The sequence below is a fragment of the Limanda limanda genome, chromosome 15 (assembly GCF_963576545.1).
Source record: "Limanda limanda chromosome 15, fLimLim1.1, whole genome shotgun sequence".
In the NCBI taxonomy this organism is placed as follows: domain Eukaryota; kingdom Metazoa; phylum Chordata; class Actinopteri; order Pleuronectiformes; family Pleuronectidae; genus Limanda; species Limanda limanda.
In genome coordinates, this window is record NC_083650.1 from 19,763,624 (window position 1) to 19,782,990 (window position 19,367).

Sequence of the window (19,367 nt, forward strand, 5' to 3'; positions counted from 1 at the left end):
ATCTTTTATTCACATACGTATTCCAAAGTACTGCATGATATGACAGAAATTCTAAACAACAAATAAAAGCACGCACTCAAACCATTAAGTAGGTCAAGTGACAGAGAGAGAAAAAAAATCTCTTGCAGGAAATAAATATATATATTTCACATTTTAAAGCCTTCCAAGGGGTGAATATTCTCTTTATGTGTATTTTTAGACAGATCCCACATTGAACTGCTTAACAAATGTGCTCGAGGGCCACTGAAGAGCTATCTGTGCTGCTTTGAAATACTGGCAGGTATCCTGTCAATTAAACCTTAAACTAGGAACCACCGTGTCCATTATGCGGAGAGAGCCTCTGCAGTTTGCTTTGCCTGACAACTTTGTCCCCTGTCACTTCAGCAGTTATGTTTGCACACTGACTGAACCGATTCCTAATGATGCACTTTGAAGTCAAGACGTGCCGGGACCACAAGCATGGAGAGGTGCATTTGGTATGTGTCTGTGAGAGAGAGAGGGGGGGCAGGGACCTGCTTGTTTTGGAATGGGCTGTTTGCTTGGCCTGTGGCAATGCTGGCTGCAGCTTTCTTTCTGACACTGTAAAAGTGAGCTATGATCAACCATCAGTTTCTTGCACCAGTTTCTTTCATAAATATGAAGAAACAGAATTTGCTGTATTACTCTTCATGTGTTGTATATAAGTTTGAATGCTTTACTTTACTGTTGTTATTTTCTAATACCTTCCATGTCAGGTCTATTAAACAATCAACACAAATTATATATAATATATATTATAATCATATTTAATTATGGTTATCTTATTTCACTTCACTGTATAACTGTAATTCACATACGTGTTATACCTGCACTTTTTTTTCTTAGACAGTCGCACTGTTTGTATTTTGTATTGTTTTTGTGACTGTTCGTATTGTACTGTTTTGTTTTGTTTTGTGATGTATATTTTGTGTAGCACACTGAGAGCCACTTTACCGAGTCAAATTCCCTGTTTGTGCAAACTTACTTGGCCAATAAACCTGATTCTGATTCTGAAACAAGGTGAGAGTGTAAACCTTTTTGTCCCTCGCAGCTACCGTAGTTCAAGCCCCGTCTCCGGTTGCCTAGTAACGCTTCCTACCTGTAAACGCGGATGGTGGAATAGTTAAGTACAACAATTCTGTCGGTACCTTCTCAGCTTATTACCACATTCAACACACAAAACACATCAACACACAATCTAACGTATCAACCGTATAGTTGTTGTGCTTGTTTGACGTTGTGTCGATTTGTTGTTTCACACACATGTGATGTACAGTTTGAATGGAGGTAGCGCTAACATCAGCTAACCTGCCTGCTAACGGACTTAACTCATAGGCAAAGGACGGCCCTATGAAACACTTAACAGACTTATGGTTAAGATATTATGTTTACCGTAATATGGACTGTTCCATGAGCGCGTCCACGGAAGTGATTCGGGTTGTAAACACAGACTGACGGGCAGTGTTGAGCACACACACACGCACACACACACATGCACACACTTTCACTTGCTTCTGGTATTTCACATTATGGCCTAAATATGATGATTTAAAAAACGTGGCGCAGTTTTATGAGAAAGACATTACAATAAAAACATTCTAGGGAGAGAGTAGCCTAATCCCTTTTAAAAGTATTTTTTGGTTATTATTTCTGTAACGCCATAATTTACCTCTTATTGTCTTGTGTGTAATCTTCTCACTTTATTAAAAAAAGATACAGGAGGTCCACTACAACATCAATCAGATATTCTGCTGAAACCCAACGTATTAAATGAGAGATCTTCCATAAATAGACAATGCGATACATTCTTATTGTACAGAGATCATATTGTTTATGAAAATAATAATTTACTGTGAGTGCATTTGTTAAACAATTAATATGCTTTGTTGGGTTGGAGTTACAAGTAGGAGTTTCTTAGATAAATAAGGATTGAAAAGGTGGAGAACAACAGATGCAGAGTTTCAACAGTATCTCACCAAGGCAAAGGAGCAGCAAGGTTCATTGTGCAGTGATCCAGGAGTAGATACAGATGTAGCATCTGTGTTTCATGTTTACAGAGTCTGGAGCTCTGCAGTCAGCCTGCCGTCTTATCAGGGACGTGATAGTATCTGGAACCAGTGGACGGATTCCATGCATCACCCCGGAGTTGTACGTGGTTTCTGACGTTTCTCTCCAGGTGAGACTTTCAGGCAGCGGCGTCTCACTGTGATGTTCCTCAGATTCAGCAGGGCCGTATCCAGGATTTATAAAGTTCTGAACCAGAACAGTAATGTGTGGGGCTGAGGACACTGTTGTAGATATATTTTAAGAGACAGTAGTTTCCTTGAAAGTGATCTTATATATTTTTTTTAATCAGGAAAATTAAAGTCACAGGGTTCTAGTAATGTAAAGCACCGTCATATGAGATTCTAACTATTGTTCCGACATATGTGGAGTAAGTTTAAGAAGAAGTTTAAGCATCTTAATCAGTTTATATTCCCGAAATCCAAACACATTTTAATTTGCTAAAGTAGACTTTTGGCAAATAATAAATTGTACAATCGACCTGGAAATCATGTCCCTAAAACTTTTTACACTGATCCATGATATTGGCTGGTATAGACTGGTCTAGGGGGGTCAGGTAGAGAGGTATATTGTGCCATAACCTTATTCTCCAGTTGGTCAAGACACACAAAGAACATGAAAGGTGATCGCAGCTTCCTGAATAACCTCTGTCCTTAAACACGTTGTTTTCATCAAATCAATCATATAATCAATAACATTCATTTGAAAACCTATATTGTATAATGAAATGAATAATAACGTCTTAACTATTAGCATATCAATGTTAGGTCCCAGTAAATAAAGATAAGATGCCCACTGTCTTAATGGCACAATGTCGGGAGTTATGTATAGTTCAGCTTAGCTTAGATTTGTCAACATACCAATAGAAATGACATAAATGAGATATAAAAGTATGTGGTAGAAACAGTAATGGCTAACAAACACCCAAAAGATAATTTAAAAGCAGAGCACAAAACCTACATTACAATACAAACTCGAAAGCTAAAACCTTCTGTCTAACTAATATGCTATGAATGTGCCTACAACCTTTCCCTCCAAGCGCTGTGAGGATTGTTTTCATGTTGTGAGGATTTCACACCTGCTGATAACTCACACAAGACATGATGCTTCAAGCAGCCTGCAAGAATAAAAGATGATTTGCATCTGACTGTGAAAACTGTGGAAACATGCTTGTCTCAGTAAATGCCTGCTGCTGAGATGACGTGCAGGCATCCTCTTCCTTGGAGGTTGCTCAATTATGATTGACACTACTGGCATGTAGAGACAATTTGTCAAAATAAAACTACTTTATTTACAGGTTTTTATTTACAATACAGGTACTGTTGTAGAAAATCATGGAAATTAAACCTCTGCAGAGCCCTTCTATGGGGAGAGCTTTATGACAGATGCCAATATGTCACTGTTTTCCTACAGTAACTCTACGCTGCTAAGTCTTAGCTACTCTCCCAGTAGGGAATAGTAATGAATATTCACTAATGAAGACTGAACTGTCCTAGGGCAAGGGAAACATTTTTGACGAATGCATTTCTAGATGGCATCGATTTCCTTTTCAAAAAAAGATTTTTGATTTAGAAACGTTTTTAAAACATAACCTCCTCGTAGTTAAAGTAGTTATCTGTGAATGTGTATGTTTTTTGTACATAGGATGGGAGGCGATACATCATTAATTTATTTTTTACAACCTGTTGTGATACATATATGTATTTTGAAATATGTTTTAATCACAATACCCTGCAGTTTTATACCATAACTGTGGTTATCGCATTTATTATCTAACATAATTTAAAATAATATTGACAGAGTTGTTTGAATGGGCACCATGTTTGGTTTAGTGGTGGCAGGCAACGGTATGTCTTCTACATGACAAGATCAAAGGCATTGTCTTTTATCCACCAATCCCTTAATTCATTGATACTTTAACCCATTTAAGTCACTTTATTTGTGTTTATAAATACTTAAATGGCTGTAATATCAAAGACACCTTGACTGTCTTTGATACGTCAAAGGGAAACAGGGAACGAAGAGCAGAAGAAGACAGTATATGGTAACATATAGTTGGATCATAAACTTTGTATTTGATACGTTTATTCAGGTAAGAATTGAGCCAGCTTTATTAGGAAGGCATATGTCATTATAACAATAGTCCAGTATTGTTTTCTGTCATGATTGATGATGTGTTCTTTGAAGTTCAGGGTGATATTGGGCTCCATAACCAGCAAATTTTCTGGTGATGGAGAGGGGCCGGACAGGGGCCGCTGTTTCGCCTATTTTGCCACGCCCATTTCCAATTACATTCACACTCTCAGAGCTCGGGCCCTAATAATAAAACAAAGGGATTCTCCCTTATGTGACTTTTTTTCTCTCTTCTTTGTATCACAATGCAAGTTTCTAAGTGAAAATACAGATTGCCTTGAAGTCTCAGGCTTAAGTGAATACCGAATTAGCTCTCATCCTCAGCAGAGCAACATCTCATTCTTCCGTGCTCTTATGGAGCATGAATTATCCTGTTCCTTAAAGACACCTCCACCATTCTAACACGCAGATCCAAAGTTCAGAAACATTTTTTCACAACACAGTGAAAATCTTTCACTTAACTGAAATCATTTCTGTTACAGGATTACTTCCCATGGCATCACTGCAGTTCCTTGAATGAAAACGTCTGTGTGAATTTATCTGACTGCGAGCAGGAGACATTATATAACACAGCACTGACATACTCCGGGACAGCAGCCTGCCTTGAATTCAGTTTTTCATGCATCCTATAAACATGCATCTTCCATCCTTAAATAGCTTTAATGATGCATCAAACATAGAGATGCTGCTGACAGGATACGAGGTTGAAATATTAATATGGTTTGGTCTCCGTGTTTCCCTTTCTCTGTGTTTTCAGCTGTTTTTTCTTGGAGACAAGCGCAGCGTGTCTAAAGATGGACTTTGAAGAGAATCCGCCAGCTAATCAGCCTTTGAGTCAAGCTTACCTCAGCCAGGGCCAGCTGAAGTCGCCGCCGGCCACTGGGAGCATGGTGAGCACAGTAAATTGGACACATCCCCTCAAGGGGGTTGAGTGTCTTTGTGTGTCTGTGACAATGAGGTGTAAACATAAACACAATTGTAGAGATACATTGTACTTATATGAACTAGAAATGATGCAGACATTCTAGTTTTGTAAACAAGCTGTAGTGGTTTCAGCCTTTAGGGTATGTTTGCCTTTGTTTTTTCACAGTTGTTGCACTTGCATGTTTTTCTGATATTCATGTGTGTATGATGTGACACTGCTCCCTCCCCCCTCTGCATTTCTTTCTATTTTAGGAGGACTTTGAGGAGGCTCTGGTATCTTTTCTTAAAGCCATTGAAATTTCAAAGAATGAACCAAGGTATGTTACATCTCAGAAGCATATTTTAACAGGGTGCAGCATCTCTGATATTGTTTGCTAATTGCGGCAGAACAAAGTACAGAAAACTGAAATGCTCATAACAGCGTGTGTTTTAGGTTATGAAAGTTCAGCAGCTGCACAGAAACATGCTGGGGCATGTTGAAATAAGACACGATTGTTCATGCTTTGCTCTGAGCTTTTATTTAGAAGTGGTGATGATTTAGCATACATCTTTTTTTTATTTCTACAGCTAACAGGATGTATTTATGAGCAGGTTAAAAGTGGAGATTAATATTGATGTAATAATAGAAATTGTGAGAGAGATACTGGCTTAGCCTTTACGAGCAAACCGCTCTGAATCTCTTTGCTAATGAACTCATAAGCTGTCAATAAAAGGGCTGAATGAGCAATCCAAATTACCACCAGCGGGAATACATATCTAATACATCCCAGACTAGCGCACAACACATTCTCTAGAGAATAAATTAGCAGCACTCAAACAGTCTGCTCACACAATTTTCTCTTAAACAGTGCCTTGAATTCATGAATATTACTTATTTTACATAGAAGGGCTAATGCGGGGGCTCTCCTGTGGCTCATTGGATGATGGTTAATCCACACACATTTGCAATTCACAGGACGTCTCCATACAGCTCTGACACTGGAAATGCATTGCATGTGCATCATCTAAATAATTCACGTTTCTGTGTGTTTATTCCTTCTTCATGTGGTTTGTGTCCTGCAGATTCCACTTCATGGTGTTCAATGCCTCTGTGCAGTATTTCCAGACAGTGTACCCTCTCCTGCAGTCAGGGCGGTGCCTCCACCTGGTTCCCTCACTCAGGCAGGTGGTACAAGGTCTGGAGGAGGTGGCGGACGAAGACCACAGCTGGAGGGCGGAACTCATGATGTAAGTGACCCCCCAATGCTCTCTTATTTCACTCTCATGAATAGGTCCAGTCCTGATTCTGTCCAGTCTCATGCTGGATTCAGACATGACAGAGTTAATTAAGCAGCAGGTCATTTATGACCACAGCTTTATGGCTCTACAGTTTATGGGATTCCTTTTTCCTCATTTAAAGGCGATAGAATATGTTCTAATGTAAACTGTTTAATCATTTTCCACCCTGAAAAATATGAGTCAATTTTTTTTTTGTTGAATGTTCCAATCTGGTTTTTGGTCCCTTTACAGTCCAGAAAAAGCTCTTCTGAAAGTCTGCAAAGACCTTCTGTTGACTAAAGATGCTGTTAAATCCTCTCATACCTTTGCAATCGTAGTTCCTCAGTGACTATGACCAGCTAAATCTTATCCCCCTTAAATCTGCTGTATGGTGTCGCGCAGGGTAACATCATCAGCAAACATAATCTCCACTTTCACTACAACGCTGATGAAACACAGCAGCTCTATATTCCAGTATACATTTTTTATTCTGATTGTTCGTGAATTTCATATTGTTTGTTGTAAAGCACTTTTTTACTTGTATAGAAAAGTGCTATACAAATTAAGTAATTATTATCATCATGATCATGTCAATTATACAGCCAGCCAGGGTATTAATTGGATTTGAAACATTACGTCTGAGTGACAGAAATATATAACTGAGTAAACTAAGAATGGGAAGAACTCACCACAGATTGACTTCCTTTCAAATCTAACCATGCTGCTACAATTGTGCAGTGCATTGTCTTTGTAATAGTAATAGTAATTGTGTTAGATGTAGAGAGGTGTACATACAATAATAAAAGATGGAGCTGGATTTTTCACAAATAATCTTCTGATGTGTCAGGTTACCAGTGGAGACTGTAATCAAACTCACGCCACCATATTTCCAAATGCAGTGGATATTGTTGTTTTTTTTACAATCAACTGTCACAAGACTTTTGATTTGTTTGTGTTTCACTTCTCATTCAAGAGGCTTCTTCAGTTTTGACTGACTTGTAGGAGGATTCTTTTTCTTTTTCTCTCTGTTTATATTCAGGCACCTGATCAAATGTCTGGTCGACTCAGGGGAAGTGGAGGAGGCTGAAGATCTGGCCAAAACTACAGAAGAATTGATCAAGTGTCACGCCCCACATCTTTATCCAAGACTCTTTATGATAATGGTAAACAGCATTTCTTGTCAACAAAATGTATGCGCCAGTCAGTAACAAGAAAAACTGTTTTGTGTTCTCCTTTGTGGCATAAACTTTTTATGAAGTTAATGATCTTTTAGTGTGAAACCAGAAAAGAGCATTTAATCTTTCATTGTATCTGAATACATCAAGATCAGACTTAACCCATGGTCAGTTAATTAACTGTCCTCAGAGACACAATAGACCTTTTAGTTAAACATTTTAGTGTGATAAATTAAGTGTGTCATCTACTTCTACTATTCATTTCTAAAGGTTCAACACAAACTGACAGAGGCTGATGTCATCAGTGAGATGAGCAGGAAGGATATCAACTTAGCAGTGATTGGCAAATTACAAGAATTTAAAAAGTAAGTACAGTTCATTTATTTTTGCTCTGCAGGATTATACTTGAGAAATCCTTATTTTTATGCTGTCATGATGAAAGGTGGTTCTATCCGTATCTAAGATAAACAAGTGTTACTGTAGCTGTTCCAGAAAAGGAGCTCTTGATCTGATTTAATGGTTTTTCTCACAATTGAGGAGGCAAGAATGTGTTTAAAAGCATGTGATGCATTGATTGATTCTATATTTACTTTCTTTACTCCTTCCAGTTAATAAAAGATGCAAGTTGACTCATAACCCAAATCTCTAATGACTCTTTTAATGGTCAAATCAAGGACAGGATCTTTTTTTTTTATCATTCTGTACTTTTGACCTGCAAAGTCTATATATATATAGTGTGTTTTCTTTAGCTTTAGGACTTAAAAGAGGGAAATTGATGCGTTTTCTGATCGTAAAGCTTTAACATCTTCAGCTAACCGGGGAGCTTTGAAACATTAAGCCTGGGTCAATAGTGCAGTCATCTACTGGCTCTCAGGCCCTGTGGCATCCCACGGTGGACAGGTTTTATGTACCTGTGTACATGAATAGAATTGCACCATGGCTACTTATAATACAAAATACAAATCCAGCCCCCGTATGTCTCCGGGCATGTACACAGCATGTCAGAGCTCTTTATGGCTTATCAGCTCAGCTATAAACGTTGACAGCGTGACTCAGCAGGACTCGGCCATCGTCAGCATCACATTGGTTATTTTTGCCTGAGATTTATGCAATGTTAGGTTTCAGCTTATTAGTGGGTAAATGAAAACACAGAATCATGCATGCTCTCATATGTGTGTTTAATGATATAAACTGACAGGTTTTGCTTTTGTTTGTAGCAGTTTGAATGAAATAACTAAGGACGAGCTGATGAAGGATTCTGTCGAGCTGGAGGAGATTTTCCATCTCCTGGTGGATTATACGAAAGTGTCCTCTGCGCCCGAGAACCTCAGTGCTCTCCACAGTGCAATCCCCATCCAGCCAGATGACAGGTCTGTGACCCAAAGTGTGCTGGTCAAATGATCTAACCACCAAGCTTACCCTTGTTGCTCCCTGTTCTGTTTCTAAACCTCCCGAAACCATAAACCCACATATGGATATCCCAGTGGCATTGCCTGACTAAGAGTACTGAATTGAATTGTTGTGAAATTGTATAAATTATGTTTTATCTGGGATTTGCAGAGTTGCCTTCCTCCTGGAGTTGGCTCTGCTGGCCTTGCAAGTGAAGCATCAGAAAGTAGCTGCCAACTGTTTGAAAGAGCTGAAGTTGGCGAGAGAGGCTGTGAGTGTCCGATATTCTCTTAAAACCTCAGGCAGTAGCTTTGCTCACTGCTATAACTGTACATATTATAAACACTTGCAAATGTATGCATGGTCTTGGACATCCCTCTTAAGTAAGGCGCCTGACAATAGATTGGATTAATCAGCTGTGCATTTTTTTAAATTTTCCTCTTCATAGATAGAATTTATTTCATAGAAAGGTGTCTGTATTTTTTTGTTTTTTATTTTGCCCCTTTTTCTCTTCGGGTATTTAGGTGAAATGATAATATAATTGGCAAATTTGCATGTGAAAGATGTTTTGGCATAATTTCTGAATTATTCGTTTGTAGTGTGATTTTCTTTTCCATGCACTGCCCTGATGCTGATGTCTGAAATCACATGTTTGTCTCTTTTAGAGTCCTGGCCAACTCATAATAATGGAATGTGTCAACAGTGAAATCAACCGCCTGAAGACAGAGGCGAAGATAAATTACTATTCCAAAGCCAACGTGGAGGTGCTTGATCACACATGAATTATCATCTATGTGTTTCCACCCCATGTTATAATGCAGGCAGTGAACCCAATGGCAGACGCTTGATTAATTGTCCAAAAATATAATATAATATTTCTGTAATTCAAAAATAACCATTCAGTTGATAGGTGTCATTGCTCATAGAAACAGTTGACCCATCAAGATGCACTTCATCAATAAGTTTCTGAATTGTATTTGTCGTAATATCACCTTAATAGATTCTTGTTTTTGGTAGGTAAGTTTGATTAGTTATATTTAAGATTTTGGTATGAAAACAGTCACATTTACAAACTAGCCAGTCCAATTCCAGTTCATTTGCCCAGTACATAGAAGTCCCCATAACATAGAAGTGTTGTGTTATCATTCAGTGTAGTGACATCATTCTTATCCGTAGTTCTTATTCCACAGGCCTTGCTGAAGGAGATAGGCAGGCTGGATCAGTTGTTGCAGAGTGCAGTGAGAAAGGGCGACCCTCAGGCTGTGCAGGTTGTGTTCATGACCCTGTGGAGATTCTGTCTTCCCCTCCTGCAGCACAATCTCAGGAAACTTATCAAGACACCCCTGCGCAGAGTGGCTCGAGTACTGGAAGACGCGCAGAGGTTTCCTTCTTCAAATTATTCTCACTTTACAAAAAGAATCTCTGCTCAAATTATGTGTTAATGTGATAGTGTTTGAGATAGAGAAGATCCGCAAATATAAATCACCTGTTGAAGGGTTTATTTGTCAATGACGTTTAGAACACAAGGCTCTTCCTCAGACTTCTGATAATGAATCAGAGTTGCCATCTTAAATACCCACAGTCCTGTTATTTATCAGCAATACAGATAATAAACATATCGGGAAAAACCATTAGAAAAAAACATGCTATAAAGAGAGATCCCTATAGGACAAATGATTGAGGAGGTATCAAGATTTAATTTATACATTTTGGAGCTAATTTACTAATGTGTATGTTTAAATGAAAAAAAAGATTATCGTTATTCAGACTGATCGGCATATATTGCATACATGTTTTTACAATGATTACTTTCATGCTTTGTGTACACACCATATATATATTTAAATGTATCAATAAGTTTCAAATTTGGATCATGATAAATGCTCTTCTGATGACATACGGCAAGAAACGTTCCTAATAATCAAAGAGAGTTTTCATTTAGTTATTTTTCAAAACAACATAAGTAGATGCAATTAGAATCTCTTCCTGCTTTCATGATATATTAGTCTCTGCTGAAGTGAGTCTTTGTGTTACTTCCGCAGTTCGTTGCTGGAGATGCGCTGCCAAGTCCACTCAGAGCTTGCTGTGATAGAAGAGGAGGAGGGATGCCTTGAGGTCTCTTTGACTCACCTTCAGAAAGCCATACTGCTGGATAACGGGAGCCAAAGTCAGCGCCTGTCGTGGGCGTTGCACCTCTTGCAGCTCAGAAAGACACTCTACCCAGCACCCTCCCGGGCCGAGGATAAAGCTGCTAAGCTTCTGCAGCAGGTTAACAGTTTTGCTTCAAACAGTTTGATATTATCGAATTTTAACAAGCTGTATATGAAATCACAGGTACAATCAAAAGACAAGAGGAATCTACTGTTGCATGATTTGTGCACGTTGAAAGCAACTATAGCTTAATGAGACATATAAGTGTATATATTATGCCTCATAAAATGACTTCAGCCTGTGTTCTCCTGTGCTTGGGGCTGTAGTAGTGAGTACGGCTGAGGACTGTAAATTAACTGGGTGACAAATTGATTTTGACATTCTGTCCTTTCGCTTTCTTTCTCAGTCCAGGGAAATGCAACCCCAAGATAAGAAAAACATCCGTCCCGTTCTGGTTGCTGTTGGTCTCCATTTGGGCCCTGATGATTTCCAGATTGTGCTGGACGGAGACAACATCTCAAAAAGTAGAGCTTTCTCCTCCTTACTTTCAATTTTTCACAACGACACAATGACATACCCTTAACTAATGTCTAATTTGCATTAGTTAATGGAAATTGTCTTCGAGGGACATTTTGAGACACACATCTGTACTTACTGAGTTTTTTGTCCCTTTTATCTGCGATCAAACATTTCATTTAACATCTGTCAGGGGACTGTTTACTGTTCTGGAAGAATACACCCCAGATACCTGATCTGAGATAAATTCTGCCTGCAATAAAGTGCAATTTTTTTCCTTTATGCATGAGTACTTAAGGGAGCAATGAAAAAAAGCTCTAACAAAAGAACTGGCATCCTCAACCCAACTCAATAACTGACCCCAAAGGCATAGAAATGGTAAAAATGTGTGAGCTCTTGCATAGAAAGCTTTTTGCACAGCAGCAGTAAAAAAACGACACAGGGCTGCATATCAGGAGATATTATAGATAAATGAATAGTCAAATTTTATCGTAGGTTCTTCTTTGGCCTACAGGTCACCTTCATTCACATAATGTACCTGGAAGGCAGCTGTCTGCACTGACTGAGTAATGAGCTGCTGTCTCAGGAAAGCAGATTACATGCGGATTATGAGTGAACACTGAATGAATGTTACAGAGCTAATTTGGTGTACACAGTCCCATATGCAAATTTGTTCCTTGACCTCAAAGTCTGGACGTTAAGTCTCTCGATGCTGGCATTAAACTTTCTTGCAAGCTTGTGTGTGATGTGTCCGAGGTTAGGCTTGTGATCCTGTGTGGCTCACAGCAAAGCTCCAATCGACTGTGTGCAGTGGATCATGGAGCATGAGGGCCCGAGCTTGGGAAAACTGTACGATCTCAGAATCGTTCCCAGCTCCTCGGTCCACGGCATCAAATTAACATTCAGCAGTGCTAATGACCCAGGGTAGAACTGGCCTCTGACAGCTAGTCGAAGGGTTTCTACTGCAGGCGTGGGTGAAAAGCTTTGGTCCCACAGTGACACCTCTTGTTTTTCTCTATTCATCTGAAGGATCCCCTAGATGTTGACACTTAATCGTTGTGGTCTTAGCTTCAAAGTAAGCTGTGTCACTATAATAATTTATTAATTGGAGCGCGTAATACTGCTCCAATTTTGTATTGTTTCAATCATGCATGAGTGTGTATGTGTGTGTGTCTCGGGATTAGCACTAAGGCACTAGTGCCTCTTGTTAAAACCACTCCAGATAAAGTCCCTTGACTGTAATAATAAAACACAAGCTTCTTTATCCCTGTAACTGTAGATGGCTCTAAAAAAAGAATATGAAATGTGTTTATGTTTTTTATTCAGTCTCAAATGTCTATTCAACTTGCACTGTAGTCATTACTCCCGTTGGAAAGAGGTGGGAATGTTCCATTGCATCTCTTCAGTTGTATTTCCTTAGGCCTTCATGGAATGTCATCATAAGGGTGGATTATGCAACTTCCCCAAGATTCATTCTCACTATGCATAAGAGTGTGCATTTCTTACATCCATGCTTTATAAATTATTAACAATCATTTTTGAATGAGTGCAACAGTACGACTAGATTTTTGTTATGCATAACTGGCCACAAACCTGAACTGAAAAGTTTTTCCAGCAGTATTAATGAAATGTGATCACTTCATCTATTCCCTAGTTCCTGTCAGCCATCTTGCATCAGGATCAGTGGCTCAGCTCTCTGCCAAGGCTAGGCATCACTCTACATGTTTACAGAAGGTGGACGGACACCTGGCCAGACAAGCTGGTGACACTGACAACACAGAGAGGTGTGTGTGTGTGTTTGTTTAAATGTATTTATTGTTGCTATCTATGTACGTGTATGAATACAAGTTAGAGCCCTTTTTTTGGTCTTCTTTGTAATCATTCTTAGCTGTCAGGCTTCCTAGAAACCGAGTTGGAAAATTGCCTGTATAACCAGCCTTTTATGCCTTGTTGAATTCATTACTCGTACACTGAACATTAGGTATTAATGAATGTTTGATATATCGCCCCTCTCTGCTTTTAATGTTGTTTTGTGACCATTGGAGTCTGCAACCTTCTCTTACATCTTATTCAGGGTCCGTAATTTAGTTCCCCCTGCCTGCATGTATCATTACAGTTAAAAAGTGTGCACATCAGAAATGGCAGGCTCATTGCTCGGGAGAGAACAGAGTCATCACAGCTATTCGCCAAAGTAAAACCTCATTATTCACGGTGCCACAACAAACTATCTGAGATCATATGCAGCAGGCGGCTGTGCCCTTGCTGCCACCTTGTTTTTTTAGAAAGTAATCATCTCTAATTTCTTCTCTGTTGTGCTTTTTTTTCTTGGCTGTTCAAGGATGAAGCTGTGGGCAATCCTGGCTAAGACAGCCAGGAAACAGGAAGTTTGGGATGTCTGCCGAGCTGCTTGTCGATTCTGTTTGCTTTATGATGACGGGAGATGGAAGATTTCCAAGGCTGACAAGACGGATGGTAATGAACCATAAATATTCCTCTGAGTGAAGGAGAGTTTTATATTAGAATGATTTAAAGAGAAATTGAAGTGTTTTTTTATATATATATATATATATATATATATATATATATATATATATATATATATATAATAGCTCTGTGATCTATTTCATTTAACTGCTTTTTGATTATTGCTTGGATTATTATTATTAATACTAATAATTATTTTTAAAAATACCATAGCAAGTTGTTCAAAGTTATATGACATATGATTACCATGAGGTACAATTTGGTTGTTAGCATATTTCATGCAAAGACACATAGGGTGTAGGAAATTAGTATTGGTTGTAATAGTGATAAATTCAGTGGAGAGAGAATTTCTTTCACCATCACAGACCATTTTATCACTTCTCTCCAGAAAGCAGAAGCCTGGAGGAGGAGAGCTGTTCAGAACCTCTCCACAGTTGCAGTGAAAGCTCTGTGAGGGACACCCTGCGGCTTTTAGCTGAAATCCGCTTCATCAGTGCTGAGGTTTGTGTTTACTAGAGAAGAGTAACTGATGTACATGTATCTGCAGGGAACAGCAGCCTGTAGCTCAATGTGGACGTGCCTGACTATTACTCCTCTGTGTTTTACCAATGGAACACTTAAAATGAAGCTGCTCTGTTAGGATGTTCCATTTACATTGACAATAACTGAATAGAGTACAACTCTGACACACAGCAGATCAAAATCTAAACAACAATGACAGTGTTATCAATACGATGTAATTACACTGGTGCACTGTTTCCTGTGAAAGCAATTTGATCCAGTGCAGGATTAGCAGACCATACAACAGACAGTAAAACAATGATAAATTCAGTTGAAATGTATTCATTAGTATAAACCCCAAGTATACACTGCTTACAGTAGAGATTCATTGGAAGGGTTTTAAGAAGCCTGTAAGATATGCATATGTCTCAGTCTTAGAAGAAGAAAGGTTCCTCTTGTCGTACCTGAGTTTTCAGGTTTTCTACCAAAGTGAGTAAAATGCTCAACAGTTGTTTCTTATTGCTTTGATCTGCTACAGCAGAGTTTCAGCTCCGCAGAAGCTGCCGTTCTCATATTGGGAGGTCTTCTCTTCTCCTTATAAAGTTGTCAAAACAGAAAGGCCTTTTAGTTATGAATGATTGTGTGTTACCAGGCCACCGTCCAAAAGCTGTTTACTGAGGGCATGCAGCTCAACAGCCCAGCTGTTCCACCACAGGAAAGAGGGGTTTATGTGTCTGAAGAGGATCCAGACTGGGTTATTTACAGGTGAAAACACAATATGCACACAGACAAACACACCCACGTTTTAAAATCATAAAACTATAATGATATGTCTGCTTTTTTAAATATTTTGTTGATGACTGGTGTCTGTTGCTGCATTCTTTGAATATCGCGGATTTAACAATTTTGTGTGTGTATTTATTTTATTTAAAAAGTGGAAATCAAATGCTTTCACTCTGTGCTAGACCATATTTAACAGTTTGATATATTTATTTTCTGTTTCGTTTAAAATTATGACAGAATGCAGAAATCTGGACAAACTTTCAGTGAACATATTTCCTCAACTCGTACACATTTTGTTTTAGTTCCCTGTGTTATCATTAGATATAAACAGTTTAGACAAAATCAGAATCTAATTGTTGGCTAATGCCTCTACTTACATTGTCAGCTGTCGTGGTTTGTTTGTGGCTGTTAAATATTTTTTTATAAAAGGACTATATTTTCTGCTTTAGTGCTATTTGCTCCTTAAATGAGGCATTAAATAGTCTTGGACAGGGTTTTCCTCCTAGCCTTAACTATAACTTATCTAAGAACTGTGGGTTAAGCCAGAGTATGGAGTCACAGTTTGTCTGTGTCATTTTAAATGTCTGGATTCACAATTCGGGACACTGTCCAACCTAAGAGGCACATCACATCATACATCATAGCACTCTCCCATTCCTTAACATCACTCATATCACATGCACTTAAGCTGTGCCACATTAGATGTATACTGTATATAATTACCATTTATTAAATTAGGTAAATTATCTAATGGAAAACTGAGAGAAATTTGATCATCATTCTACAAAATAGATAAATAAATCTCATGTTCAATTATGCTTTTAAATTGAGTACATGTGCAGATACAAATGATCACATGCAGTGCTGGTAATGACATAATCGCTTTGTTGACCTTTGTGTCTTCATCCCTTAAGGTCACAACTATACATAGCAGATCTAAAACCATCCAATTATCTGGTACAAAACAAGGCTTCAAACACCATCAATGATGTGATTATCTTTAGAGACAAAGACCAAGATGTTGTAGTTGGAACTCCATACACTATTGTGCTGTTTCATCTCCATATCAAGAGTCATGGTGGTTATCATACACATTTATTATAGGATTCAAATGTGGACATTTGTTTTCTGCACCAAAAAAACGACTTCATGCATTTACACAATGCTTTACCTTTGTGACTCGTTTCCCTGGATGCAGTCAGAACTGACATATCCCATTCAGCAGTGGAGTACACACTAGTGTGCTTTACCTGAAATTGACTTCACCTCCAGCACATTGCATTGTGGGAGCTGCAAGCTTTACATTTGCTCTCAGGAGCTCAAAGAAAATTGCTTCTGAATGCCTCATTGATTAAAACCGGCCTGACACTGTAAAGATGGGGTTTCAGTTTTCCATTTGCATCATGCAGAGGAATCTGTCAGAGAAGATGCCACTTTAGCAAATGCAATTATTCATGTAAAAAACCGAATGTAGTACAAGCGTAAACAAGAAACCTAACTTGAGTTCACTACAGACAACACCAAGTGGCCACAATACTCCCTCATCTTCATCTCTTCAAACAAACAAACTTTCTCTCCCCCCTCACTCTCTATTGTACATCTCTACCTTTCTCACCCAGAGACTGGATCCAGGCTCTGTCCACCTATGCCACCTTTAACTTCTTGCGGGCTGCAGAGCTGGGATTGGCGATCGGGGAATCGTGGGTGGTTGCTAATGCGGCCATTTACCTGTGGAACTACAACAGCCAATTGCTGGCATCTGGAGATTACCAGCACCTGCTTCCCTCCTTCCAGAATCTGGTGGAGATCCACCAAAAGATGGAGCGCCCTGGGTAGGCTGGTTGTCTAAATGACTGTCATTCTAATTTGGGTGTGTTGCTGCTCCTCTGACAGCGAATGAAATGCTAATTTTGTGGAGTTGCTGTTATCACATGCATTTTGATAAATAAATTTAAAAAACTCACAAAACATAGCTGTTTACAGACTGATGACTAAACATATTTTAAATTGCTCAGTAGGATATGAAAGCATTTCATCCGCCCAGCAGTCATTTTATCCAAACCCACAGTGAAGTACTGTGTATATTACGTCCTTAAATTCAGGTGAAAATTATTACCCTTTCAGCAATAGCAGCGATATGTGTACTCGTCTTTTGGAAAAAAAATTACAGAGTCAGAGTGGATTTCTGAAAAATGCTCATAAATGTAATCTCTCTTCCACAGTGGCTAATTCACAGAATATGAGGCAATTTGAGCACCGTGGATGAATGAAAACAGACCTTGAGCATTGCAATAGTTGTATGAGATTTAAGATTCATTGTTCATTGTCGTGCAACAATGTGGTAAAGGAAACATAATGATATCGACATGCGTTGAAAGGGTTCATACTTTCAAGAAGAACCAACAGATACAAAACAGCAAACAGCAAAACCTTGTGTTGTTTTTCAAGAAAGTGTCAGTTTTCAGTTTTCTTTGTGTTGTACCTCTCAGGAATCGTGCCCTGGTTGTGTTACTGTGTAATGCTGTGGCCCGGGGGCTGATCCAGCCTCGGTGTGGAACAGACATTGTAGAGCCAACCTTGCCAGTGGACAAGGGCAAGAACAAAAGCGAGAAGCGGGGGGAGAAGGCGGCTGCTGTTCATGGGGTTGTTCCAGATCATGCTAACCTGGAGAATGCCCGCAAGGCATTGGAGGTACGTATGTCACTGTGGGTAGTGAGAGCATGATGGGCACAAGAAGCGGTTTTCAGATTTCAAGAAAATGTCTGGGAAATTTGATCTTATGCAATCTGACCACAGTTGACGATTTTTTCTGTGCAGGTTAAAAACTTAAAGTACTTTGCTAATTTAGATAATAATACAATGCATTCTGGGTTCATATTATGGTCAATAAAGCTATTTTCAAACTCTGGAAAATTACATCCAGACATGTTCCCGAAATTCACACATTGTGTTTGGGTCACACAAATCTCTTGGCCAAGTCAGGCAGCTAAATAAGATTTAAAAAATACATACAGACAAAATGTAAAGAGTGGATGTCATCTATATTTTTTTGTAAAGTAGTTGATAAATTGGCTATGTAGAACGCTGGAAGGAGGAGGGGGACTGGGGGGGTCAAGGAGGTTGAAAAATATAGAGAAGAGTTTTCTGGGCTTAGACAATGAGGATTGAAAAAAAGTGTTTAGGGGTTTAGTAAAAAGTGCTTTCGGCTCTGGAAATAGAGGCAGAGAAAGAGGAGAGAAGAGACTGATAGGTGAGCAGGTCGTCAGGGTGTTTAAGTTTTCGCCATTTCCATTCTGATTCTCGCATAGTGGCTCTGTGGGCAAGCTTCGAGTCAGACAACCTCGGAGCTGGGGAGGACTTGCGGACCTGTCGTGACATAGGGGGACAGAGAGATTCAAGAGAGGAGGACAGAGTAGAAAGGAGAGTGTCTGTGGCAGTGTTAGGAAGCAGGAGTGAGATAGAGTCAGTGGAAGGGAGGGCTGAAAGACAGAGGAGGCTAGAGAGGCGGGAAAGAGGTAACGAATATTGCGACAGACAGGTACAGAGTCTGTTGATGTGGTAGGGCTGTCAGTTTGAGAGAGTGGGAGAGAGGAAGAGATAAAGAAGTGGTCGGAGACATGAAGTGGGGTTACAGTGAGGTTAGATGTTGAACTGTTTCTGGTGAAAATAAAGTCAAGGTGGTTGCCGGCTTTGTGAGTAGGAGGGGAAGGACTGAGTGAGAGAGCAAAAGAAGAAGGTAAAAGTTATAGGTCAGATGACTTCTCTGTCTGGATGTTAAAGTCACCCAGAAGGATAAGTGCAGGGCCATTTTCTGGGAAGTTTGATCAGGAGGACGTCTATTTCATCCAAGAAATCTCCCAAAGAACCTGGTGGACGGTAGAGAACAACAATGGTTAATTGTACCCGATGAGTAACTGTTCCAGCATGAAATTCAAAAGACAATGGGGTAATAAGTGGAGGGGGGTAGAGAGA

General features: G+C 39.2%; 1 protein-coding gene across 1 annotated transcript in view; it reads left to right on the forward strand.

Annotated features, from left to right (window-relative positions):
- Positions 1-19,367, forward strand: part of LOC133021060 (cilia- and flagella-associated protein 46) — a 60,881-nt gene that overhangs the window by 7,083 nt on the left and 34,431 nt on the right. The window contains exons 2-21 of the mRNA XM_061087828.1: positions 1,956-2,014; positions 2,076-2,194; positions 4,391-4,395; positions 4,973-5,105; positions 5,392-5,456; positions 6,202-6,366; positions 7,436-7,559; positions 7,842-7,936; positions 8,789-8,941; positions 9,132-9,231; positions 9,626-9,724; positions 10,151-10,341; positions 11,003-11,228; positions 11,518-11,635; positions 13,282-13,411; positions 13,966-14,099; positions 14,500-14,612; positions 15,265-15,377; positions 17,015-17,227; positions 17,885-18,086. Of these exons, the coding sequence (XP_060943811.1) occupies positions 1,956-2,014; positions 2,076-2,194; positions 4,391-4,395; positions 4,973-5,105; positions 5,392-5,456; positions 6,202-6,366; positions 7,436-7,559; positions 7,842-7,936; positions 8,789-8,941; positions 9,132-9,231; positions 9,626-9,724; positions 10,151-10,341; positions 11,003-11,228; positions 11,518-11,635; positions 13,282-13,411; positions 13,966-14,099; positions 14,500-14,612; positions 15,265-15,377; positions 17,015-17,227; positions 17,885-18,086 (2,557 nt within the window). The remainder of the gene's footprint in view (positions 1-1,955; positions 2,015-2,075; positions 2,195-4,390; positions 4,396-4,972; positions 5,106-5,391; positions 5,457-6,201; positions 6,367-7,435; positions 7,560-7,841; positions 7,937-8,788; positions 8,942-9,131; positions 9,232-9,625; positions 9,725-10,150; positions 10,342-11,002; positions 11,229-11,517; positions 11,636-13,281; positions 13,412-13,965; positions 14,100-14,499; positions 14,613-15,264; positions 15,378-17,014; positions 17,228-17,884; positions 18,087-19,367) is intronic.